The sequence below is a fragment of the Chiloscyllium plagiosum genome, chromosome 20 (genome assembly GCF_004010195.1).
Source record: "Chiloscyllium plagiosum isolate BGI_BamShark_2017 chromosome 20, ASM401019v2, whole genome shotgun sequence".
NCBI lineage: Eukaryota > Metazoa > Chordata > Chondrichthyes > Orectolobiformes > Hemiscylliidae > Chiloscyllium > Chiloscyllium plagiosum.
In genome coordinates, this window is record NC_057729.1 from 44,477,339 (window position 1) to 44,503,868 (window position 26,530).

A 26,530-nucleotide genomic window follows, 5' to 3' on the forward strand; every position below is an offset into this window, starting at 1 on the left:
TTGGCTCTCGGTCGTAAATGTTGGAGTCTGCCGCTCTCTGGCGGTCACTCCGCATAGCGACGCTAACATCCCACTAACTCGTTCGTTGTAGTTTAAATTGTCTGCCACGTCGACTTCGGGATGTCGAAAGCACATACCAAAAGGCTGAAACTCGGCAAAATGTAACGGTATCCCTTTTCCCGTAATGCATTCGAAAATGTTCTCTCCGTTTGTTTGTTTTGACTGCAGGCGAAAGTAGCTAACTCTGGGAGAAAGCAGTAATTGTCCGAAATGTTAACGGAACGGTGAGAGAGAGAGAGAGAGAGACAGACAATGCTCAAAGAAAATACATTTAGGCCATGATTTGTAACGAACCGAATATGTTTACCAAAGAAAGTCCTTTCTCAGTACATGGCGTGTTGCAACAGAGTGAGATTTCCGTCTGATTTGATGCAATACGGTATTCCAGTAATTTTGATGCTTTGGGTAATTTGTAATTTAGAGCAAAGCAAAAATATGGGGAGTATTGTTTTAACACCTGGGAGTATAATCGTGCAAGGATGGGATGGTGAAAGTTGTACAAAAATGTATTTGTTGCAAACTTTACTGTTTAAAATAATGCAGCGAAGATGAAGGTTTGTACCTTTGTGTGTTTTTGGCAATGTATCCATTCCTCTCCCTTTTAGTTTTTACTATTTTAGGAAGTGGAATCCGGCTTGCTGCCTTTGCTGATACCGCTGTAATTTGGAAATGGGATTTTGGTTTGCATTGAAGGCTGATGTAAACGACACATAGTTCTGATTCATTCGTCCCCCAAGTCTGTCCAGACAGTGTTTCCACATCAGGCTTCTCGAGCATCTCGGCTCGGTACCTGTCCTCATGCCTCCTGACCCCTGACTCTGCGCTGGGAGCAAGTGGACCAGGGAGAGCATTATATCTCAGGCAAATTTCCGTGGCGGAATTTTTTTTTAACTGCAGTCGTCTGTACACTGGCAACAAAGATAGAACTGGACGATAACTCCGTGCACTGCTTGATTTTAAAGGAAGTAGCTGCAGAAATAGCGCATGCACAAATTGTAATCTTCCAGGAATCCTTAGAGTTGGGAAAAGTTCCAGAGAAATGGAAAACTGCCAATGTAAAACACTTTACAACCTTCTGGACTTAATATTGAGTTCAGCACCTTCAAATTGTGAACCAACTCCCATTCCTTTCTTTTAGCTTGCTGTGTTCTGTGAAACCATGCCCCCCACCCCAGTCTGGCAGTTGGACACACCATTGATCAGCCATTCTCACGTTCCAATCACTTAATCTGCACCATCAGCACCCTGCCCGCACCACCACCAACACCACACTCCACACCACTACCACCACACTCCACACCACCACTACCACCACACTCCACACCACCACCACCACCACTCACAAGAGTCATCTAGACTTGAAATCTTAGCCTGCTTTCTGTCACGGATCACAGTGCCAGGACCCGGGTTCAATTCCTGCCTTAGGCAACTATCTGTGTGGAATTTGCACATTCGCCCCATGTCTGCGTGGGTTTCCTCCGGGTAATCCGGTTTCCTCCCACAGTCCAAAGATGTGCAGGTTAGGTCAATTGGCCATGCTAAATTGCCCATAGTATTAGGTGCATTAGTCAGGGGTAAATGTAGGGAAATGGATCTGGGTGGGTTGATCTTTGGAGGGTCGGTGTGGACTTGTTGGGCCGAAGGGCCTGTTTCCACACTGTAAGGAATCTAATCTAACCCACTGTCATACCTGAAACATTGACTTCTCCACCTCCTGCTGCTGCCTGGCCACCACCACCACCACCACACTCCACACCACCACCACACTCCACACTCCACACCACCACCACCACCACACTCCACACCACCACCACACTCCACACCACCACCACCACACTTCACAAGAGTCATCTAGACTTGAAATCTTAGCCTGCTTTCTGTCACGGATCACAGTGCCAGGACCCGGGTTCAATTCCTGCCTTAGGCAACTATCTGTGTGGAATTTGCACATTCGCCCCATGTCTGCGTGGGTTTCCTCCGGGTAATCCGGTTTCCTCCCACAGTCCAAAGATGTGCAGGTTAGGTCAATTGGCCATGCTAAATTGCCCATAGTATTAGGTGCATTAGTCAGGGGTAAATGTAGGGAAATGGATCTGGGTGGGTTGATCTTTGGAGGGTCGGTGTGGACTTGTTGGGCCGAAGGGCCTGTTTCCACACTGTAAGGAATCTAATCTAACCCACTGTCATACCTGAAACATTGACTTCTCCACCTCCTGCTGCTGCCTGGCTTTCTGTGTTCTTCTAGCCCTCTGCTAGTCCACTATGATTTTCAGCATTATTTTTCTGTGCAATACACCCTATTCAAAAAGGAATGACAAAAAAAAACTCTATTGTGAGTTAATTTAATATCTGTTGTTGGGAAAATGTTCAAGTCCATAGTAAAGGATGCAATAGCATAATGCAAGGGCCAGTCCGAGGGAGTGATGTATTGACTGAGAGTACTGAGGGAATGCCATACTGTCCAAGTGTCAGTGGAATGACTGATATTAAGCTAACTCACTGATTGTTGTTAGTACATTTATCTGCTTCCCTTTTGAATAGGGTGTTACATTGGCAGTTTTCCGCTTCTCTGGGACTTTTCCCAACTCGAAGGATTCCTGGAAGATTACTACCAGTGCATCCATTATCTCTGTAGCTACTTCCTTTCATATCCCAGGATGCATCCTTGCATGTCCAGTAGACTCATTGGCCTTTAGCCAATATTGTATTTATTTCCTCTCCTGTTTTTGGCCTTTAATTAGAGTCCATAGAGTCATAGAGTCCTACAGCACGAAGACAGGCCCTAGTAATTTTGGGATGCTGTTAGTGAAGGTTTAAGCGAAGTATTTCTTCAATTCCTCTGCAATTTCCTGGTTCCTGATTATTTGTTCCCCAGCCTCATTCTTTAAATGGCCTATGTTTTTTTGCATCTCTTGCTTATATTTTTACATTAGGTGCTAGTTTACCCTCAAAGTTAATTTTTCTCCCATTTTTGGTCATCTTTTGTTGGCCAAAACTTTCTGAATCCTTTGGTTTTACCACTAACCTTCCTCATATTTTATTTTTTTCCTTTAAGTTGAATGCTATCCTTAACTTCTTTAGTTAGCCATTGGCTTATCGTCTTCCTAGAATGCTTCTTCCTCTCTAGATTATGTCTTTGCTCTGCATCATGCACGATTTTCTTAAACGTCGACCCTTGTTCGTCAACTGCTTTTTCTGTGGAACTACTTTCCCAGTCCATTCCAGCTAATTCTATCCTGATTCCTTTGTAATTAAATTTAGCACAGTTGTTTACAACCAAAGTTTCAAGGTGAATACTAAATTCTACCATTTTATGATTGCTATTTCCTAGACCTTTTACTCTTAGATCAATTAATCAGTGGGGGAGGCGATGGCCTAGTGGTATTATCACTGGACTGTTAATTCAGAGACCCCGATAATGTTGAGGGGAATATGATTCGAATCCTGTCACAGCAGATGGTAGAATTTGAATTCAATAAATATGTAGAATTAGGAATCTAATGATGACCATGAATTATCAGAAAAACCCATCTGGATCCTTAATGACCATTAAGGAAGGAAACTGCCATCCTTAGCTGGCCTACATGTGACTCCAGGCCCAGAGCAAAGTGGTTGCCCTCTGGCAGTTAGGGATGGGCAATAAATGCTGCCCAGCCAGCGACACCCTCATCCTATGAATGAATAAAGAAAAACATCTGTCTCATTACACATAACCATATCCAAAATAGCCTTATCCCTGGTTGGATACACAGCATATTGTTCTGTGAGACTGACCTGAAATCATTGTATAAATTCTTCCTCAGACTTTCTCTACTACTCTGACTGTTCCAACCTACGTGAAGGTTAATGTAGCCTGTGAATAATATACTGACTTTCTTATATGCCCTCATTATCTCCTGCTTTATTCTGTGTCTTACTGAATAGCTACTGTTAGGGGATCTGTAGACTACTTCCCCTTTTTCTGCCATGCCTTCACCCAGATGGAACCTGCATCATCCATCCTAGATCATTTCTTGCTTTTGTACTTACTCTATCCCATGCTAACAATGCTACCCCACAACCTTTCCTTCCTGACTGTCTTTTTTGAAAAGTCACATACCTCTGAATATTAATTCCCACTTGATCTCCTTGTAACCATATCTTTGTAATAGCTATAAGACCATATCTGTTAACCTGTATTGGTGCAGTTAATTCATTTCTTTTGTTCTGAATGCTACATGCATTTTAAATAAAAAACAATTAATTCTGCCTTTTTACCATTTTTGGTCCATTGGCCCCATTTCCTGTTTTTTTCTATGTTTGTTAATTGATTTCTGTCATATCCTGGGTAGCTTTATCCAAAATTTCTGCCCTATAATGCCATCATTTCCTAATGCTCTGTAAGCCTACATTTCCCCTTTCCCAACCTCCCCTTTTATTAAATTAAAGTCTGCTCTACACCCTTAGTTATTCCGCTCGTCAGGACTAGTCACACTGGTTCAAGTGATGCCCGTTCCACCTGAATAGCTGCTGTCTACTCTAGTATTGATGCTAGTGTCCTCTGAACTGAAGTCCATTCTACCTGCACCAATCTTTGAACTAGGCATTTAACTCCTTGGCTTTATTTATCCTTTGCAATTTTACCCATGGCTTAGATAATGATCCTGAGATTATTTCCTTGGAGGTTTACATTAGCTTTTCATGGTTCAAATTGTTTCAACAGAGTCTCCTATCTAGACCTACTAGTGGTCTTAGTACCAACATGAATGATCCCTCCCCATGTTCCTCTCCAGCCTGAGGAGCTGCCCTTAATTCTCCTACCAGTCAGGCAACACAGCCTTTGATACTTGCACGCATGGCTGCAGAGAATACTATCTATCCCCCTAATTATACTTCCACCCACCACTACTGTGGTCCTGTGTCCTCCTCTCATTTGAATGGCTCACTGTGCCTTGGTGCTGTGGTCAGTTCACTCATCTTCCCTGCAATTCCCAATCTCCTCCCTGATCACAGACCTGGGCTGGTGGGTGTGACTGCTTCCTGGACTAAAACATCCTAGTAACTTCCCCTTCACTGATGTGGTCCAGTGTTTTCAGCTCGGACTCCAGTTCCTCATCTGACATCCAAATTCCTTATGCCACAAACACTACAGATATGATTACCCTCGATAACCTTAATGTCCAATAGTGCCCATATACTGCAGCAACATGGGGATAATTCATTCACAAGAAGCATTTTGATTGTCCATTGTAGGAGTTCTAATGCTATCCTTTGATATTGACAAAGTGAACATCTGGGGCTTTCAGTCAACCTCGGTACAAAATAAATTTCAGTCCTTTTGTTCCAGCAATACCTGTAGTGGGCTGGACTCAGCCCCAGAGAGCATTCAAAGTCTGATTGTAAGCAATACATTCCAGATGATGAAGATCAATATCCAGGTGATTACCTCTTGGATAGCCCATTCAGTATGTGAGTCTCAGCCATCCTATTTAAACATTCCTTTGATAAATTCCAGTCGAGCTTGCCTCTTTCAAGTTGTGTAACCTTGGATGCTATTTTATAGTGTCCCAGCTCAGAGTTAACTATTAAGAGTCCAAGGCTTACGTTAGTCAATGAGATTTCAAAGATTAGTGGCCTGTATTTTATCATCATGTACTGTGGATCTGAAGTTACATGAAGACTAGTCCAAGTAAAGATGACCAATTTTTTTCCCTATAGGGCATCAGTGATCCAGTTGGGCTTTTACAATGACCAATGATGGTCTCACGGTCTTTATGACGGAGACTAGCTTTCATTTCCAGATTCTTTTTGTTAATTCAATTTAATTCCCCAAGCTCCCTTTGTAGTTTATGGTATACTGTATTATTTATGAACGAATGTGTTATTTCTGGTTTACTGTGCTCTTTTTAGTCAAAAATGATATTTGTATGCACTTCTTTAAAAATAGCAACTTAAGCTTCACCAACCAAATGTTTGCATGTGGTAAAAATGACCAGTCATTAATCATAAATTGAAGTGACTAAATCAATCAATCCTTTATGCTGAATTACTCATGTATCACTGTGCCAATTAGTGCACTTAAATGGGTTTCTATGGAAACTATAACCTCGCTATTCAGCAAAGCAGGACGATGGACGTCATGTCATATCAATATATATTGATTCCACTGCCAATAATGAATTTACTTATTTTAATTATGCACTGTGTCTCTTTGTTTTGTCCACTGTAGGTCTTGATGCAACTCTGGCTATCAAATCCACCAGTTACCTTGACTACAAATCTCTTTGATGTACCTCAAGAGGTTTCTAGTGTTCATAACACGTCACTTACCAACCTTCATTTTCCCTTGTGTTCAATTGCTGTCAGCACAGAGCAGCTGAAGGTAAAGAGGAATAAGTTACAGTACCGCAGCTCAGTAAAGTGGATATACAATAGGAAATTACACTTTTGACTCCGACTATTAATATTGTGTATTGCTGATCCTTTCCTAGGGAAAGAGTGCATGCTCTACAGGACACAAGGCTGCTGATGTATTTTGAAGAATTATGTGGCTTTGCTGTCATGAGGACATGGGTGAGTGGTGAAGTTGAACATCTCTTGGGCTTCTTTCACTGTGTCTGAATTTGTTAAATTCCACCATGCAGCATATCACTGTCAATAACAGTAAAAATTATACAATATTTTCCCCTCAAATCTTGTTAAAAGCTTTATTGTATAAGCTGAACATTTTCGCATCAGAATGCTCGTATCATTATTTTTGGGCTTTGTTAAAGCTGACACTGAGTAGGATAGCACAGTAGTTCAGATATTGGCATAGTAGCCTTGAGACTTGGACTATTAACTTGTTGACTGCATTCAAATCCTACTGTGAGAGCTGGAAAAGCTATATACAGTTAATTAAAATAAATCCGAAATGAAACATTAGTAATGGTGACCGTGATGCTTTTTTACTCATTCATGGGATGTGAGCATTACTGACTAGAGTCTAGATTAGAGTGGTGCTGGAAAAGCACAGCAGTTCAGGCAGCATCCGAGGAGCAGGAAAATCAATGTTTCAGGCAAAAGCCCTTCATCAGGAATAGAGGCAGGGTACCTGCAGAGTGGAGAGATAAATGAGAGGGGGTGGGGGTGGAGAGAAAGTAGCGTAGAATACAATAGGTGAATGGCAGTGGGGATGGAGTTGATAGGTCAGAGAGGAGGGTGGAGGAAGTTAGCAAAGAGTACAATGGCTGAATGGGGGTGGGGATGGGGGTGAAGGTGATAGGTCAGAGAGGAGGGTGGAGTGGGTAGGTGGAAAGGAAGATAGGCAGGTAGGACAGGTCATGAGGGCGGTGCTGAGCTGGAAGGTTGGAGCTGGGGGAAGAGGGAATGAGGAAACTGGTGAAATCCACATTGATGCCATGGGGTTGAAGTGTTCCGAGGTGGGAGATGAGGCATTCTTACTCCAGGCGTAGGTTGGTGGGGGAGCGGCGGTGGAGGAGGCCCAGGACCTGCATGTCCTCGGCAGAGTGGTAGGGGGAGTTGAAATGTTGGGCCACAGGGCGGTGGGGTTAATTGGTGCGGGTGTCCCGGAGATGTTCCCTAAAGCGGTCTGCTAGGAAGCATCCAGTCTCCCAATGTAGAGGAGACCGCATCCGGAGCAACGGATACAATAAATGATATTGGTGGATGTGCAGGTAAAACTTTGATGGATGTGGAAGGCTCCTTTGGGGCCTTGGAGGAGGTGTGGGCCCAGGTTTTCCAATTCCTGCGGTGGCAGGGGAGGGTGCCAGGAAGGGAGGATGGGTTGTTGGGGGCGTGGACCTGACCAGGTAGTCATTGCCCATCCATAATTGCCCAGGGAGCAGCTAAGAATTAAAGTAAAAGTCATATCTAGACTAGAACAGGTAAGAACAGCACATTCCTTCCCAACCGGACATTTTCGAATCAGATGGCTTTTTCCCCTGACAATCAACAACAGTTGCTGAAAATGTGTTGCTGGAAAAGCGCAGCAGGTCAGGCAGCATCCAAGGAACAGGAGAATCGACGTTTCGGGCATAAGCCCTTCTTCAGGAATGAGGAAAGTGTGTCCAGCAAGCTAAGATAAAAGGTAGGAAGGAGGGACTTGGGGGAGGGGTGTTGGAAATGCGATAGGTGGAAGGAGGTCAAGGTGAGGGTGATAGGCCAGAGTGGCGTGGAGGCGGAGAGGTCAGGAAGAAGATTGCAGGTTAGGAAGGCGGTGCTGAGTTCGAGGGATTTGACTGAGACAAGGTGGGGGGAGGGGAAATGAGGAAACTGGAGAAATCTGAGTTCATCCCTTGTGGTTGGAGGGTTCCTAGGCGGAAGATGAGGCACTCTTCCTCCAACCGTCATGTTGCTATGGTCTGGCGATGGAGGAATCCAAGGACCTGCATGTCCTTGGTGGAGTGGGAGGGGGAGTTGAAGTGTTGAGCCATGGGGTGGTTGGGTTGGTTGGTCTGGGTGTCCCAGAGGTGTTCTCTGAAACGTTCCGCAAGTCGGCAGCCTGTCTCCCCAATATAGAGGAGGCCACATCGGGTGCAGCGGATGCAATAAATGATGTGTGTGGAGGTGCAGGTGAATTTGTGGCAGATATGGAAGGACAATAACAGTTTCACAGTCATCATTACAATCTTAAGTCCAGCTTTTTATTCAATTGAAACTTCACCATCAGCCATGATTGGATTCAAATCTGGGTCCCTAGAACATTACCCATGTCTCTGGACTAATAGACTTGTGATAATATCACTAGGTTATCATCTCCCCTGTTAGATGCTACCAGATTGTCATGTTTCTGATTGACTGTAGTATTAAATCCGCTGTCCTTACCTAGTTAGGCCCACACATGACTTCAAACCCACAACAATGTCATTAACTCTGTTGGAAATGACTGACCGTGCCACCCAGTTGCATTCAAAAAGAAGCTTATCAGCAACTTCTTGCGAGAGGATAGTAATGGTAAATGAATGCTGGCCTTGTCAGCAATGCACACATCATCAGAAGGGAACAAAAAATATTCTGGTGAAAATACTGCATGTATTGTGCTGGGAGCAATAGATAAGATCTGTCCTTTTTGAAAGGAAGATGGATTATTTGTGCAAAGCACTATCGTTCATCTACGTTTGAATAGTGGCAAATGAGTTGATGCTTTGCCTTTCTGATGTTGCGGAACAGGTCTTGGACAATGTCAAACAAAACTCCTGCCTGTAATTTGGGTAGATAAAGTAGCTGCATTTGGAATTATATTATTAAATTGGGTTGCATTATTTAACGTTTCCTGTCAGAATCATAGGGAGGACTGTCCAAAGAATGCTTCTGGAGAAGGTTCTGGTTTGGAGTTAATAGTTTGATTAGATTAGATTACTTACAGTGTGGAAACAGGCCCTTCGGCCCAACAAGTCCACACCAACCCGCCGAAGCGCACCCACCCAGACCCATTCAATACTCTACATTTACCCCTGCACCTAACACTACGGGCAATTTAGCATGGCCAATTCACCTAACCTGCACATTTTTGGACTGTGGGAAGAAACCGGAGCACCCAGAGGAAACCCACGCAGACACGGGGAGAATGTGCAAACTCCACACAATCAGTCGCCTGAGGCAGGAATTGAACCCAGGTCTCTGGCGCTGTGAGGCAGCAGTGCTAACCACTGTGCCACCGTGCCGTCCACTTTTTTTCTTTCCACACCGACCCTCCAAGAAGTAACCCAACTAGACCCATTCCCTACCCTATTACTCTACATTTACCCCTGATTAATGCACCTAACCTACACATCACTGAAAACTGCGGGCAATTTCCTTACATACACATTAGATTAGATTAGATTAGTTTGGTGAGGAATAAAAACACTAATGCCAGCCTGCTGCACTTTCTCTTGTTCTTGGGAGGTACCAGTGATGATTGGCTCGCTCACTTATGGAAAGTTGCCTGGAGAATTGTTAAAACATATCAGTTGACCTGTGAGACTTGTCCAGTGGAGGTTGTTGACTTCAGAGTGGTCTTTCCCTTTTAGGAGCCTGAGATGTGGGACCTGTACACCGAATGTGCTTTATTTAGCAGGTGCTATATTATAGCAATGAAGAAAGACATGCTGCAGACCATCGCAATGATTGTGCAGATTGTACTTTGCAATGTTCTAGTTTATTTGTTGGATATTCTAAAAATGCCTGATGAGACACTAGCAGCAGCAGCTGGATAGGATGTTTGCACTGTCTATAGGCAAAGTCACCAATGTCTCAAAGGACCACTCTCTCATTGTAGAGAGACAAATGGTGGTATGTCATCATATCTCAGGTGAGTGGAATGGTTGAGGAGGCAAACCCTTCATGGTAACCTCAGCTGGTGTGATAATTTAACCCACTATCTTGATGTCACTGTCTTGCAAACTAGCCATCCAGGCGACTGAGCTGACATCTTGTAAGTACTTGCTCTGCTGAAGTGTGAGCTGACACATCATCCTTCTCTTTGATACAAAGATGAAGCCTGTCAACAATGACAGTGGAACTCATCTTGGATATGGGAGATATTGACAGCCTTTCGAAGAGCTCCTCATGGTTTTGGACATTGAAGGTTTTGTGATCTTGCTGTAGCAGGAAGGAGCCATTCCCCAACCATGATCCACTTCAGGAACCAAAGCACGTGGAGCTAGATTAGGGCTCATAGACTTGTAAGACAGCAGCAGAACTGTGAGATCACAGTACAGTTCATCTCCTTTATTCAGTGGTGATACCCAATTCCAGTATATCAACCATCCATCCATCTTTACACATTAGTATAACTTGTCAACAGATTTCTGTGTCTAACCCTGTTAAAGGCATGGCAGTACTTCTGACACATGGAGGATTCTGCATAATAATCAGTTTGAATATCATAGAATCCTTGCAGTATAGAAGCAGGCCATTCAGCCCATCAATTCCACACTGACCCTCCAAAAGGTATCCCACCCAGACCCACCCCCTTCCTCCGTAGCCACCATGGCCAATCCACCTCGCCTGCACACTATGGACAATTTTGCTTGGCCAATCCTCCTAACCTGCACATCTTTGAACTGTGGGAGGAAACCAGACAAACCCATACAGACACAGGGAGAAAGTGCAAAGTCCACACTGACAATCTCCTGTGGGTGGAATCAAACCTAGGCCCCTAGTGCTGTGAGGCAGCAGTGCTAACCACTAAGCCACCATGCTGCCAAAGGGGACTATGTTAATAAGTTCATTAATTAAAGCTTACTGCTATTTCTGCACATGCTGTAAGGATAAACACAGCTTTCCTGGTGGTCTAATGGTTAGAATTGGATGCTGTCACCACCATGCCCTGGGTTTAATTGCTGGTAAGTGAGCAACTATTAAAGAGTATTGTGGCACAGTGGTAGTGTCCTGGTCTGCAGACCAGAAAGACTGGGTTCATGAGCTACCTTCTCTGGAGTTGTGTCATAACATACTTTTAAAGAGTTTTATGTTATCAGAGATTTTTACTAAAATAAAGGGTGAGGAAGGATGGGTAGGTGGGGCAGAAACCACTGCAATTGATGCAGAAAATACATCCCAGTTCAATGAAGAAAGTAGTCTGTTGTGTCATTGATCTCTCTGTCCCATTTGATCTTTGTTGCTTCTCCTTCGGTTTGTATTGCAATAATATCTGCTTATCCGCAACGAGCTACTTGTTGATATCTCCATTGGTGCTGTGCAGAAAGTTCTCACTATTTAAGCTGATCCCTCAGAGGCAGACATGAAGAAGTACCTAAGCAGCCCAGCTACCTGATGTACCATTTGATCTTGACACGGGACTGATTGATCACTGGCCTAGTCTAATCTTGATTTCTGCCAGCCTCTCTGTGTAGGTTATGCAAAAACATGATGAGTTGCAATTTCAAAGCGTAGCATAATTGTCCAGCAACCAGCTTTTGTATCATGCCTGCATTTGGAAAAATCAGGTAATGTTAAATCAGGATTAATGAAGCACAGTGCTCCTGGGGGAGAAGGCATTCAGTTCAGCTAACTTGCCTTAGGTGAAGCCTGATAGTGGATGTTTTTTGAATGTTTGCTTTCAATTTCAGGTCGACTTTCACATGTCCTACTGCTGTCATCGACGGTGGCCCTTCTTGGCGGACTGATTTTTGGATATGAATTAGGAATCATCTCGGGTGCTTTACTGCAGCTCAAGGAGGTCTTCAGCCTTAGCTGTTTGCAGCAAGAAATATTGGTCAGCGCTCTTTTGATCGGAGCTTTTTTTGCTTCATTGATTGGAGGGATAGCTGTTGATTATCATGGACGAAGAAACTCAATCATTCTGAGTGCGGTATTACTATGTGTTGGAAGCACCATTCTCTTACTGTCCTCCTCATTCGTGCTGCTAGTGAGTGGCCGGATGACTGTTGGATTTGCCATGTCTATCTCCTCCACAGCTTGTTGCATCTATGTTTCTGAAATCGTCAGCCCTCATCATCGAGGCAAGTTGGTGTCTCTTTATGAAGTTGGTGTCACAATTGGCATCTTGAGTGCCTATGCATTAAATTACATTTGGGCGGATATAAGACATGGATGGAAGTACATGTTTGGTCTGGCCATTGGCCCAGCATCATTCCAAGGCATCAGTGTTCTCCTCCTTCCCTCAACTATTGAGAGAGTCAGAAGTCAAGGTGATGATTCACAGAAAATTCTGCTGCAGTTACACAATGGAGACCATGATGACCCAGACTCAGAGGATTTTAATCCAACACAAGGAATCAGCCAAAATTACAGTTACCTTGACTTATTTCGATCCAAAGACAACATGAGAGCCAGATTGCTGGTGGCACTGGGTTTAGTGTTGTCGCAGCAGCTCACTGGCCAGCCTAATGTGCTCTACTATGCTTCAACCATCTTTAGATCAGTAGGATTTCAGAGCAATGCTTCAGCAGTACTAGCCTCAGTTGGACTGGGAATAATCAAAGTTGTTACAACTGTAGTAGCCATGATATGTACAGATAAAGTTGGAAGACGAACATTACTAATTGCTGGCTCTGTTGTAATGTCCATGTCAGTCACTGTGATTGCATTCTCAAGCCAGAAAATTACAATGGAATCCCACACAAGCTGCAGAGTAAATGCCAGGGCTAATGGCTCACACCAGACCTTAAATCCTAGTACAGCTTCCTCCAAACCAATTCTTTGGAAATCAAATCCAACATTCACCAATGAAAGTTCACAGATTATGAATCAAACTTTGACTTTATCTGTCCAGGGTAAACAGCTAGCCGCAAATAATGAGGGAATGAACAGCAGTTCACTCAGTGAGCCAGCAATCCGATTTGTCAGCACTGCAGACTCTTTAAATAACACTTCACATGAAGATTTCCATTTGAGAAAAATAAGGAGTCACCTGATACAGTCGGCAGTAAGCTCCACTCACACCTCCAAACATTTAGCCTTAAATTGGATTACACTGCTTTGTATGATGGCCTTTGTCAGTGCGTATTCAATTGGGTTCGGTCCAAGTAAGTGCACTGCTATTTCATCTGTTTCAATAGTTGGAGAAAGGTGTTGCTAAATAACAGAATAAATAAATGTAGAACTTGTGGGAAATGACACAGCAGAGGCAGTTTGTAAGATAGACTGGAGATTGTAATGTCCGGTACTACTTACAAGGGACATTAGCTCAGATAATTACATCAAATTGCTGTATCTCAGTATCATTGCTGACTTGTAGGAATTGTTGAAGCTCAGACCTTTTTACTGACATGACTACATAATGTGTGAAACATCAATTCTACTTTAGCTGTCAGCCCAAAGGCAGATCTGACCCACAGCACCATTTCCCAACCCTGAATGGGGCAAGGAGTCAGGACTTAACTATAGCCCAACTGAAATAGGGATTGAACCGCATGCTGTACCTTTAATCTGATCCACAGTGGCCCATCTAGTCAACTGGTGCCCAAAGTGTTGATATTGCTTTGGCTACTAGTTTGGGATAATGGTCGGCATAGACTGGTTGAACTTAAGGGTCTGTTTCCACGCTATTTGACTCTATGGCTCTATGCTTCTGTCTGGAACTCTGGCTATGGATTATGATGTTAGCCCCTCCAATTCCTTTCTACTACAGTGCTGACCAGGAACCTTTCTCACTTTTAACCTCTATTATTGACATACGTTGGAAATTTTGCTAATTTGATTGTCTGCTTGGCCATGTTATAAACGCACCCTGTTTGGCCATCATGTCCAATTTAAACCCAGAGGGAGGGACTAACCCAAATGCCACACACTGAGCCAAAAGACTTGTGAAATATTTTAGAAATTGAAATAACAGTTTAGCTTGATATTGATTAATCGTCTTCTTTTTCTCTTCTGCAGTGAAGAATTTTGAAAGGCTTGCATTTGTATAAAGCTTTTCATAACCATTGGACATCTCAAAGCACTCTATGCCAAAAGTAATTCATTGGTCGCAAGTGGTTCCCCATAATAGAAAAAGATGAAGAGGAAACTTCTTAAAGCATAGTAAATCTGTGAAATTTTTTGCCAAAGAGGCTGAGTAATTAAATATATTCAAGGCTTCAAAAAATTATAGTCAATAAAGGAATCACGGATTATGGCAATAAGGCAGGGTGGCAGAGCTGAGGATTATCAGAGCAGCCATGATTGCACTTATGATTGGGCCGAATGGCCTTGTTTTGCTCCTTTGCCTTATGGAGGCAATTCTTTGAAGGTCTCTAGATGACTCCCACCACTAACCTTTTCCCTTTGCTACTCCTCATTTCCTCCCCAAACTGATTCGTATCACAAACTATTCTATTTATACCACCACTTACCACAGCAAAGTGACAACACAACCTTTTCCTTTCTGCCTATTCTTCCAATATTTTGAAAACCCTTGAATGTTGAGTTTCCAGTCGTCACCCTGTAATCCATAATAGCTATCAAGTCATGTTAATTTATTTGCATTTGTGCTGTCAACGAATCTACATGCATTTATATAAAGTTTTGACTTTTTTGCCACTATTACTTCCTCTGGTTCCAATTTCTGTTGCACTGTTCTGTGTATGTTTTTACCCATTCCTGTCACACTGTGATTCTCATTCAGCTGTTCAGTACCCTGACCCCCTGCTCCCTCATTTCTTTTTGATTTTTTTAAAATGCCCTGCAGTTGAACCTTGCCTCCAACCAGTTAGACACTGGTCTCAGCATGGTTCAAATGAAGCCACCCAATTGCAACAGCTCTCTCTTTCCATAGTGCCCCTTGAGTTGGAACCTGTTTCTTTCACACCAATACTTGACCCAACCATTTACCTCTAATTTTATTTACATATGTCAATTTGCACAAGGCAGTAATCTGGAGATTATTAACTTAATGATTCTACTTTTCAGTTTATCTCTGAGGTGCTCATCAATATTCGGCAGACCTTGTTAACCAGTTTTTCCTATTGTCCTAACATGGATCACAATGCCAGATCCCCCCCCCACCCCCTCCCCCAACCACCACTCAAAGTTCTTTTTTCCAGCCAGAAGAGACGTCTTGAATCTTGGCACCAGGTTGGAATGGCCACCCTTGGGACTCTCTGTATTTGTAGCAGAGAACAGTTTCTATTCCCCTGACTATACTATCTTGTGTTACTAATGCATTTCTCTTTTCTCCTCCCCCCCGCCTCATCCTGACCAATTTGAATGGTGTTATGCACCACAGTACTCTCTGCAGTCTAAACCCTCATCCACAAAGCAAGAACCTTGCCCCGATTGAAAAAGGGCGCTATCTGAGTCTTCTCCAATGCTTAGTTCTGAATCCCCTTACCTGCCTCAGAAAGCAGCCCTAGGATTATGGTAACTTTGTCCTTATCTACCTGTCTCACTTACAGTCACACCTTCCTGCCCCTAACATAGATAAAAATTTGATATGACTAATCTAAGGGGTAATGACTGGCTCTTGAAACACAGTGTTTGGGTAACTTTCCCATCTGCAATGTGTTGCTTGTCTGAAACTCAGTGTCCAGCTCATCAACTCCGAGACTAATTTCCTCAAATAGCCAACTCTTTCTATTGATGTAGTTGTCATGGATCACATTGGTGTCTATCAGATCCCATATACTACAGTTACAACACATCACTTCCCCAGCCTTTGCCCCATTCTATTCTATTTAATTCATAAATTTGGATGTTAAAGATTTTTAAGTGAATTGTTTAACTATGCTGTTTAACTGTAGTAATGTCTCCTGATTTAAACCACTTGACCTATCAAAAGAGACCTACCAATCTTTGAAATCAGACTTTGGCTCTGCCAGGTAGAAGCAAGATAAAGAGGTTCTTTGTTCCTGGTTCTTATTTCCTGTCAATGTTGCCCTTCTGCTTCAGGTCTACTCTTCTCTTTATGAAGTTGCTGTCTTCATTTCATCAGATTGTTTGAGAAGCCGTTGACCTCACTCTCTCATGCTCCTTGTGAAGCTGCTGTCTTTGTGCTGCCTCATGCTCTTTATGAAGCTGATGTCCCCACACTCTGTCACACTATTTCTGAACACCAGGGTCCTCGCCGCTCTTGCTGTTTTAGGTGCTGGTGACTGAGGAGAGAAAGGAGAAAAGTATTTGAGATTCAGTCAATAAATGAGTTTGTTTAAACCTGCCTTTGCTATTTTTGTTGCCTCATTGTCTGATCTATCCATGATAGATTCAACACTAAGCTACAATAGCTGCAACAGTACCACAAACTTGACAGAAATTGCTCTTATTTTTGTTTTAGTGACTTGGTTGGTTCTGAGCGAGATATTCCCTGCTGGGATCAGAGGTCGGGCATTTGCATTCTCCAGCAGCTTCAACTGGGCGGCAAATATAATTGTTACTGTCACGTTCCTGGATGTAATTGGTGAGTGAGGGATGACTCCTTGGGTTTATTTTGGGCCTTATTGTGTCAGAATATATCCACAGAATTTGTGCAGACTGAATGACTGCATTTGGAGTGTACTGGCTACTGCTACCTGGGCAAATGCAACAACTTTCTGCTGCAGCAAATGTCCCCACATAGTTGCGAATGACTGGTCATTCTGATTGAGGGAGGAATATCAGGTCCAGAGTATATTTCTACGTTTTCTCACTGTGGTCAGAAATTTCAATCCATTGAGAATATACGTATTTCTTATTAAATAATTTGGTATGCAAAGATTTAAGTTCCTCGAATCCTGCTAACAGACAGCGAACCAATGTCTATTGGTGGGAATGGGAAGGAAATGTAGATGGATGTCTTTTATTTTCAAATAAAAATATAAGATTGAGACCTGACCTATTCAAGATACAAGTGTGTCATGTGTGTAGTAAGCAAAAAGATTATCTATTGAGGTGACTAAATGCATTGTTTTATAATAGTGGAATGACCCCAATAGAAAGTTATTATTGATTGCAAGTCACTGAAATGGAAACCCATTTCCTGGGTGAAGGCCAATATTAACATTGAAAAAAATTTAAGAGTCCACACCTGAAAAATGAATGTTATCTTATTCTTTATATAGATACTATTGGACTGTCCGGGACATTCCTATTCTATGGACTAGTGGGATTTATTTCGGTCGGTTTTATATGTCTGTACCTGCCTGAGACCATGGGAAAGTCACTGGAAGAGATCAACAGATACTTCATGGCTAGAAAGTAAATCTATTCTTCATATTTAAAAAAAAGGCAGGAGTTGAAAAAAAGATTCAGCATTAAGTTGTGATTTTAATGGAATTGGGTTGTAAGTAGAAGGAAGCAGGCCTTTCAAGAAAAAGCATATCTTAGTAATACATTCAGTGGTACAGAATGATTGCTACAGAATATCTGTTGTCTGTAAAGACAAGACCTCTGAATCACTCACCAGATTACATGGGGTCTCTCTCTGTCTCTCAGTGGCATCCCTACTGTTTATGAGTTGCTATACCTGACTTGTATATGATATTACTATGGCCTCAGGAACTACTTCAGCTTGTGTGATGATTAAAAGCATACTGTAGACATTATTGTATACCGTTCACCAACCAATTAAGGTAATAGACCTCCACAGGACTTTAATCTAGTTTAAAACTATAACATTCAGTTATATTCAGTCATGGGGCCTGAGGCTGTGGGTTTATATCCCAGTAGACAATGACTCTTATTTAATGCTGCTGCTTGCTATTTCATCATCTTAAACTCTATATCCTATATAGGGGCTGAGTCTAAGGCACCTTTTTACTTTTCCATTTAATGGTGTTCAAACCATCATGACTTCACTCGTTCCCAATGTACAGGTGCCACAAAGTTTATCACCAACCAGAAGTTTGCTGAGGGTGTTAATTGGAAAGACATGTTCTTGCTGCCTGGCTGCAGGAAACCATCGCACTTTTGAAAACATTTTACATTTCTTTTACATTGTGGATGTAGCTGTTTGTAATGAGGTCAATGTAGTACATACAAGGGGACAAATACACAGAATCCTGGAGAAGCTCAGCTGTTCTGGCAGTATTTGTGGAGAGAGAAACCGAGTTAATTTTTTGAATTCAGTTTGATTTTTCTTCAAAGCTGGCAGTAATGATATAACTTCCTACTGCAACAACCAGTTAAGAGTGATAATGTTAATTCTTCAATCATGTTTCAAATGTGTTCCAATTATGTGCTAGCTGTCTGTTGGGGCACCAAAGGACAATCCTTATTAATTAAAAGGTTTGAATCTTCCATTGTCAAAGCCATCGAGTTACCATAGAAACAGGCAGCAGGTTCTCAGCACTCCTTCATTTATAATGGGATTTGTTCTCTGGTGGTTTTAGTAGTCAAGATATTTGTTGATTTTTGTCCTTAGATTTTTTTCAGAGGCTTTCAACAATGGCAGAAGAAAGTCCTGTAGGGAATTGTCCAGTCATGTCTGCCTTTTCAGAGGTTTCTCAAAACTTAGTGACTTTTCTAAGTCATGAGACTTCTGCAGCCATTTCAAAACAATATCCTGGGTAAATTAAAGTTGTTTTCCTTCGAACAAAAGTCCGAAGTAGTAAATCAGTCGATAGAATTAAAGATTAATAGCCCATATGTTATACCTTTGTGACAAACTCCATGACATTTGGTCAGCATGCAGTAGGCTATAAACTGGGCTAAATCATTAATTCCAGTGCCTGCCAAGTCTGCAGCTTTTGGTTAAAGCTTTATAATCCCATTACATTTGGTTCTTCACAGATGGGGCAAAGCTGCAGTGAAACATTACAAGCTCATTACATGGTATTCTCCATGCAGGATAAATTTATCCTACCATATCGTTTCATGTAGAAATCCACAAATAGATCCAGTAATGCCATGTCCATAAAATTGGACAGGCTCAACTTTACTTTAGGATACAGATTTTCAGGACTGAGCTGTGAAGTGACAATGTGGGGCCAATTGAAGTGTTTTCCTTCGCAATTCATATCTCTTAAATTTGGAACAGAACTGATAACCAGGTGTGATGTATAAAAGTGAGGGTTTGCTATTACGAGGGGGCATAGCTTTAAATTAAGGGGTGGTAGGTATAGGACAGATGTTAGGGGTAGATTCTTTACTCAGCGAGTCATGAGTTCATGGAATGCCCTGTCAGTAGCAGTGGTGGACTCTCTCTCTTTATGGGCATTTAAACGGGCATTGGATAGGCATATGGAGGATAGTGGGCTAGTGTAGGTTAGGTGGGCTTGGATTGGTGCAACATCGAGGGCCAAAGGGCCTGTACTGCGATGTATTTTTCTATGTTCTATGTTAACAATTGAAGGGGGAGATGACATTTACTTTAACAGCTGCTAGTTGCTGAATGCCTTGAAGCGGAAGTCAGTATGATTTTCCTGAAGATACGGAGTAAGAGGTTTTGAAGAGATTTAAGGAGTTTTTCTTTTACCCAGTGGGTTGCAGGTATATGGAACTTGCTGCCTGAATGGGTGGAGAAGGCAGAAACCCTCAAGACATTTAAGACTATTTAGATAAACACTCAAAACACCGTCACATACAAGGTTATGAGCTATGTGCTGGAAAATGGAATTAGAATAGATGTTTGTTTGATGACTGGCATTATGACAATGGGATGAAGGGCCTTTCTCTGTGATGTCAAGACTCTATGACTCTTTCAATGAATGAAAGGTATATGATTTATAAATTTTAGTCTTAAATTTCAAACTAGTAATGTACAGGTATTTGTTTACTTTTCTGTGAAGGGATTTAGTAATTACTCAGGTCAGTCTTTTCAGAATCCTAATTTGAAACCAGTATGCCACCAGAGAGCAGCCAGCCGAAGGCCTCCTGGAAAGTAATGGAAGTTTGCTTATGTTGTGACATTGTACAATAGGAGAGAGAAAAGATTGAAATACATTAGCTTGCTTTTGTGTTTAAAATAATCTGTGTCCTTTTCTGTATGTTAAATAAAAAAGACAAACATATGATCTATCCAGCCAGATTTCATGTTTGGAGCTGATTTCTAGCTGATCAGCTAGAATCATAACAATTATGACTAACTTTTCTCATTGCTAAATTGTTTCACATAAGGACTGGTAGGTAGTGTCTGAACTCAGGGTTGGGCTTCAACATTTGGAACATCAAGCTGACCATTCTGTATAGGTCCTTATATCATATTGAAGACAGATGTCTATCACCTAGTTGATAAGACTTTGCAGTGAAAGGCATTGTTTGCAGGGTTGAAATGAGTCAAAGGTCTTATCTATCCAGTACTTGTTCAAAGAATTATCAAATTATTATGGTATAGAAGGCCATTCAGCCCACAATGTCTGAATTTCCTCTCATAATGAGTTTCATGACTCAGTGCCATCAACCTGCCCTCTCCCCATAATACTGACGATTAGATGATTATCTAAATAGATATAATGCCCTCTTGAATGCCTCAACTGAACCTACATTACCAGCCAGAGCATTTCCAGTTCTGAACTACTCCTGTGAAAAAGTTTTTTCTCATATCACATTTATCTCTTTTTCAATATCACTTTAATCTAAGCCTTCTCATTATTGATCCATTTATGAAAGGGAACAGGTTAATTTCTGTTTATTCTGTCCAGACCTCTACTGTTTTTGAAAACTTGAGTCAAATCTCCTCTGAGTCTTCTCCCCTCCAAGAAAAACAATTCAACTTCTACACTGTATTCACTTGATAATAAACCATTGCCACTGATACAATTATACTTGCTTGAAAATTTCTTATTATAAACTATGGCGTAAAAATCTGAGTGCACCTAAGGTATTATAGGGTCTCTTACTTGAATGTAACTCAACACCTTTTACTCCAAATGAAAACCTAAATGCATGGGCTCCTTCAATGACATATTGGATAAGGTCAGCCCCTTCGTCAGGTGAACTAAAGAGAAAACTGAACAGACACAGAATTTATAGGCAGATAGATCAAGGGCAGAGAGATCAAAAGATTATACAACTAGTGTGAGTGGAGTCTCTGCAGGTGACCAAGTGTGTTAGACAGTGAGTAAAGTGTCAACAGCTGAATAACAAGCAAAGGGATGACCTGTAATCTGATTAAATGAGGCAGAGGGATAATTACAAAAATTAAAAATAAGGTGGTGCTGGAGACAAACTAAATGACTGGAATAACATGCTCAATATAAGAGTTGCATTCTGAGGGTCTAACTAAAGTAATAAGTAATCCAAAACTGTACAAACTAATTTAGGTGGAGAGAGCAAACCACTATATCAAGGTGATGGTGTCAAAACAGGACAGTAAGGAAGACTTTACAGATACAGAACAGTATGGTGGGGTCACATGTAGTGCGACATGAACCCAAGATCACACTTGGGGCCATCTTCATGTATATGGAACTTGGCCATCAGTTTCTGTTTGGCGATTCTGCGTTGTTGTGTATCTCAAAGTCCACCTTGGAGGACACAATTAACCAAAGATCGGAGGCCGAATGTCCTTGATTACTGAAGTGTTCCCCGATTGAGAGGGGACATTCCTGTTGCGCGATGTCCATTCTGTCAGTACTCATCACCAACAATTGCCAATTTCCAGGTGCCATCCTACAATTCATCCGCTTCGTCCTCGATCACAACATCTTCACCTTTGACAACCAGTTCTTCATCCGTACACACAGAACAGCCATGGGGACCAAATTTGTACCTCAATACACCAATGTGTTGATGCACAAGTTCGAGCAAGGTGTCTTTGTTGTGCAGGACCTCTGACCAATGCTGTACACCAGATACGTTGATGACATTCTCCTCCTTTGGACTCATGGTGAGGAATCACTGAAATTACTATTCGGCGATATCAATACGTTTCATCCCATCAGCAGACTTAACATGACTACTCTTCAGAATCAGTCTCATCCTTGGACACACACATCTGCATCAAGAACGGACACCTCAGTGCCTCATTCTACTGCAAACCCACAAATAACCTCATGATGCTGCACTTCTATAGCACTTCTCTAGCTTCCACACTAAACATATTAAAGAAACCGTCCCCTATGGACAAGCCCTGCACATACACAAGATCTGCTCAGATGAGGGGGAACGTGATGGACACCTTTAAAGGGCACCCTTAAGAACAGAATACGATGCTCAGCTCATCAATCACCAGTTCTGATGTGCTACAGTGAAAACATGCAACAACTTCCCCATAAGACAGACGACTGATAGCATACCCTGTATCGTCCAGTACTTCCCCAGAGCAGAGAAACTGCGCCGTGTTCTTTGCAACCTTCAACACGTTATCAATGAGGATAAGCATCTCATCAAGATCTTCCCACGCCTCTACCTCTTGCCTTTAAATAACTGTAAAACCTTAAACAGACCATTGTTCATAGCAAACTGCCCAGTCTTCAGGACAACATCAACCACAACACCACACAACCTTATATTGGCAACCTCTGCAAGACATATCAGATCATCAACATTCTTACTACCGTCACACGTGGAACACCATCCACCACATACACAACAGATACTCATGTGACTTGGCTAATGTTGTCTCCCTCATGCACTGCAGGCAAGATTGCCCTGAGGCATGGTATATTGGTGAGACTATACGGATGCTATGACGACGGATGAATGGATATCATGCAAAAATCGCTAGACAGGCGATTGGGGAACACTTCAGCAATCAAGGACATACAGCCTCTGATCTTTGGGCAAGCACGCAACAAGGCGGACTTTGAGATACACAACAATGCAGAATCACTGAGCAGAAGCTGATAGCCAAGTTCCGTATTCACAAAGACGGCCCCAAGTGTAATCTTGGGTTCACGTAGCACTACATGTGACCCCACCGTACTGTTATAAAACATTTTCCTTATTGTCCTGTTTGATACCATCACCTTGATAAATTGTTATGATCTCTCCACCTTAATTAGTTTGTACAGTTTTGGATTATTTATTACTTTGGTTAGACCCTCGGCATGCAACTCTTATACCGGGCATGTTATTACCGTCATTTAGTTTGTGTCCAGCATCACCTTATTTTTAATTTTTTGTAATTATCTCTCTGTCTCAGTTAATCGGATTACAGGTCATCTCTTTGCTTGTTATTCAACTGTTGACACTTTACTCACACTGACTAACCCTCTTGGTCACCTGCAGAGACTTATTATTTGACAATCCACTCACACCAGTTGTATGATCTTTTGATCTGTCTGCCTATAAATTTTGTGACTGTGTGCTCTTCTCTTCATTTCACCTGACAAAGGGGGTACACTCTGAAAGCTTGTGATTTCAAATAAACCTGCTGGACTATAACCTGGTGTCATGTGACTTCTGACTTTGTTCACCCAGTCTAACACAGGCACTGCCACAATCATATAGGATAAGGACAATATCTGATTTTGTACTAAACAATGCAGAACAGGTAGTCCCAGTTTTGGTTCCTGGCCTATATTGAGTTTACTGCTGTCAACTAGCACAGCTGTGAGGTATTGCATTCTGGATAAGTGGTGCTGGAAGAGCACAGCCGTTCAGGCAGCATCCAAGGAGCTTCGAAATCGACATCTTGGCATGAAGGGCTTTTGCCCGAAACGTCGATTTCGAAGTCCTTGGATGCTGCCTGAACGGCTGTGCTCTTCCAGCACCACTTATCCAGAATCTGGTTTCCAGCATCTGCAGTCATTATTTTTACCTCAGTGAGGTATTGCAGTCAATCTCAATGTTCCTGGACTAGAGAAAGGAATTCCTGCACCAGGTCACTAATCTAATGAACTTGACCTCTAAGTATAATCCATAGAAGTTGGGTGAGAACAAGATCAAGCTTAGCTGTGGTGGCTTTTGTAAAGACATTGCCCACAGAGACCTTCTGTCACTTCTCATCCATGCTGAGAAGGTTAAAAATCACACAACACCAGGTTATAGTCCAACAGGTCTGTTTGGAAGCACTAGCTTTCGGAGCGCTGCTCCTTCATGATGAGAAGGTGTTGGGTGAAGTGCTACGCTCCAGCTGGCATCATCATGAACTAATGTTGTTGGGAGAGAGAAAAGCAATGTTTCAACAATCCTGGAGAAATATTTGCAATGGGTTCATAGGGTATTAAAGTCAGAAACTTTAATTTTCTCAATTCCTGCTTGTGATATTGCTTGCTATGCAAAAGAGGCTGGAGCTGAGAATATAAACCTGCAATAAAATGCTGAATTATTCCACAGAAATTACATTTCACATCTTTGCTGTACTTACTTTCTAGAGTCTCAGAAGTGAGGTGCTGCTGTCCGAAAAGCAACAGAAGAGGAACATAAATGAATCGTTACAAAAGAGCTGATGGTTTCTTAATTTAGACTACAGATTTTCTTTTTTCAACCTAATTGTAATGACACAAATTGGAGTGATTTTTAAAAAAAAATTGAAACCTGGCATCAAAACTTTTATCATATATTGGAAGTAATATCCCAGCAGCATTAGAAGGAGAGTCTCCTGATATTTGACATCAGTTGTCTTCATTGTTCATAAGGCATTCCCATCAGAGCCAGCAGTACACTGGCAATACTAACAGATTACGTTCTGAATCAACTGGAAAGTAGCAGAGGGCAAAGGAGGTAGAAACTCTGGAAGGGTTGATTACTCAGAGACACTCCTATTATATTCACAGCTTTCTCACTGTCAACGTATGAGCAAAATTCGCAGAGGCCTTGTGAGATTGTGATTTACTGTTGTTGCTTTAGTGTGCTGTTTCTTTAAAGCATTATTTTGTCACACGGAGACCTGACAAAAGGGATTAAACAAGATTAAACAAAACAGAGGGTTCTGAAGAAGGGTCACTGGAACCGAAACACTGACTCTACTTTCTCTCCACGGATGCGGCCAGCTTGACTGAATTTCTCCAGCTATTTCTGTTTTTATTTTAGATTTCCAGCACCTGCAGTTCTTTGCTTTATTTTTAAAGCTAATTTTTAAAAAAAATATTAGTTTTTATTTTTAGGTTTTAACTTGAGGTGTCCATACTGTGTTGTTCTCAGGGCTGCCAAGCTTTGACAGCTGTAAATGCTGGAAGATGGCCTTTTGATTTATCACTGTAATTTATTTCCCCAAAGTCCCCTCTCAGTGACGGTATCACACTGTGTAACATGGCTGAGAGGACATGTATCAGCCATGAATCACACAACTTTCACGTCTTTCCAAAATTGACATTTTGTGGGATGTGAAAGTGTAACTCTAAAACGATGGCCACTTACTGCTGCCATGTGACAGTCAGTTTTAGCTCATCTTGAGGAGAATTTCAATTGTCAACATGCAACCTCGTGTTCAGTGTCAGTGCTAGTGCTTCAGTCAGTTTGTGCTATTCCTCCAGGTCACAGAAGCTGCATTTTAAAATTACTACAAAATTTTGAAACAATATAACTATTACAAAGAAATATATATTGACTCCTGGCACTTTGGGCATTGCTTGAAGCAACAGATGGATGTGACATTGAACCCATGGTTAATTTGGCCATTTTTTTGACTTTTCAGTAACTAAGCTATTATTCTCATGTGAGAGAAGGTAGAAAGCATTTATCATTGTGCAATAATAATTATCTATTTGGATCTTTACCAGAATGAGTGTTTAGTTTAGATTTAATGTTTTTTTTATCAATCTGTGCACAGACTAGTGCAAGTTACATGGATGTGGACATTGCCTTTCTACTGTACTGTGCTCCAAATTTTACTGTTCTACTAGTTCTTACTGTTTGTATATGTTGATTGCCACCACAATCTTTGTTCCATAACTACTGACCCATCTCTTCCCTGAGCAACAGTCTGAGGCTGAAACAGACTGTTTGCAACCTTTCTGTTGTACTCTGGATTTCCTTCCAAATATTCATATTAACAGTAAGACTGCTTATTTCCTCCTCTGTAATGTGGTCTAACTCATCATTGCCTTGGCTTAGCTGCTCCTGAACTTCATGTCCATGCTTTTAATAATCTCTAGATTTGACTATTTGCAATGCACTCCTGGCCGGCTGCCTACATTCTAGCCTCAGTAAACTTAACAATTAACAAATCAACTGCCCATGTTCTTATTCACACTAAGTTTTGATCTTGTATCAAGTGTGTGTTTGCAGACCTATATTGTGTGCTAAGTTTAAAATGGTCAACCTC

The 26,530-nt window shown here is 41.9% G+C and overlaps 1 protein-coding gene across 3 annotated transcripts; it reads left to right on the forward strand.

Moving 5' to 3' along the window:
* Positions 1-61: 61 nt before the first annotated feature.
* On the forward strand, positions 62-25,258 carry slc2a10 (solute carrier family 2 member 10). 3 transcript variants are annotated; one of them, XM_043710668.1, is made up of 7 exons: positions 62-161; positions 6,269-6,421; positions 6,531-6,612; positions 12,096-13,514; positions 16,739-16,861; positions 17,502-17,637; positions 21,983-22,388. In XM_043710668.1, the coding sequence occupies exons 3-7, from the start codon at positions 6,585-6,587 to the stop codon at positions 22,035-22,037; spliced, it is 1,761 nt and encodes a 586-aa protein (XP_043566603.1). In that variant the 5' UTR covers positions 62-161; positions 6,269-6,421; positions 6,531-6,584; the 3' UTR covers positions 22,038-22,388. The 3 variants fall into 3 exon arrangements, with proteins under 3 accessions (XP_043566603.1, XP_043566605.1, XP_043566604.1); XM_043710670.1 differs by lacking the exon at positions 21,983-22,388 and adding an exon at positions 24,639-25,258 and having other exon boundaries at positions 64-161; XM_043710669.1 differs by having other exon boundaries at positions 123-167.
* The last annotated feature ends 1,272 nt before the right edge of the window (positions 25,259-26,530 follow it).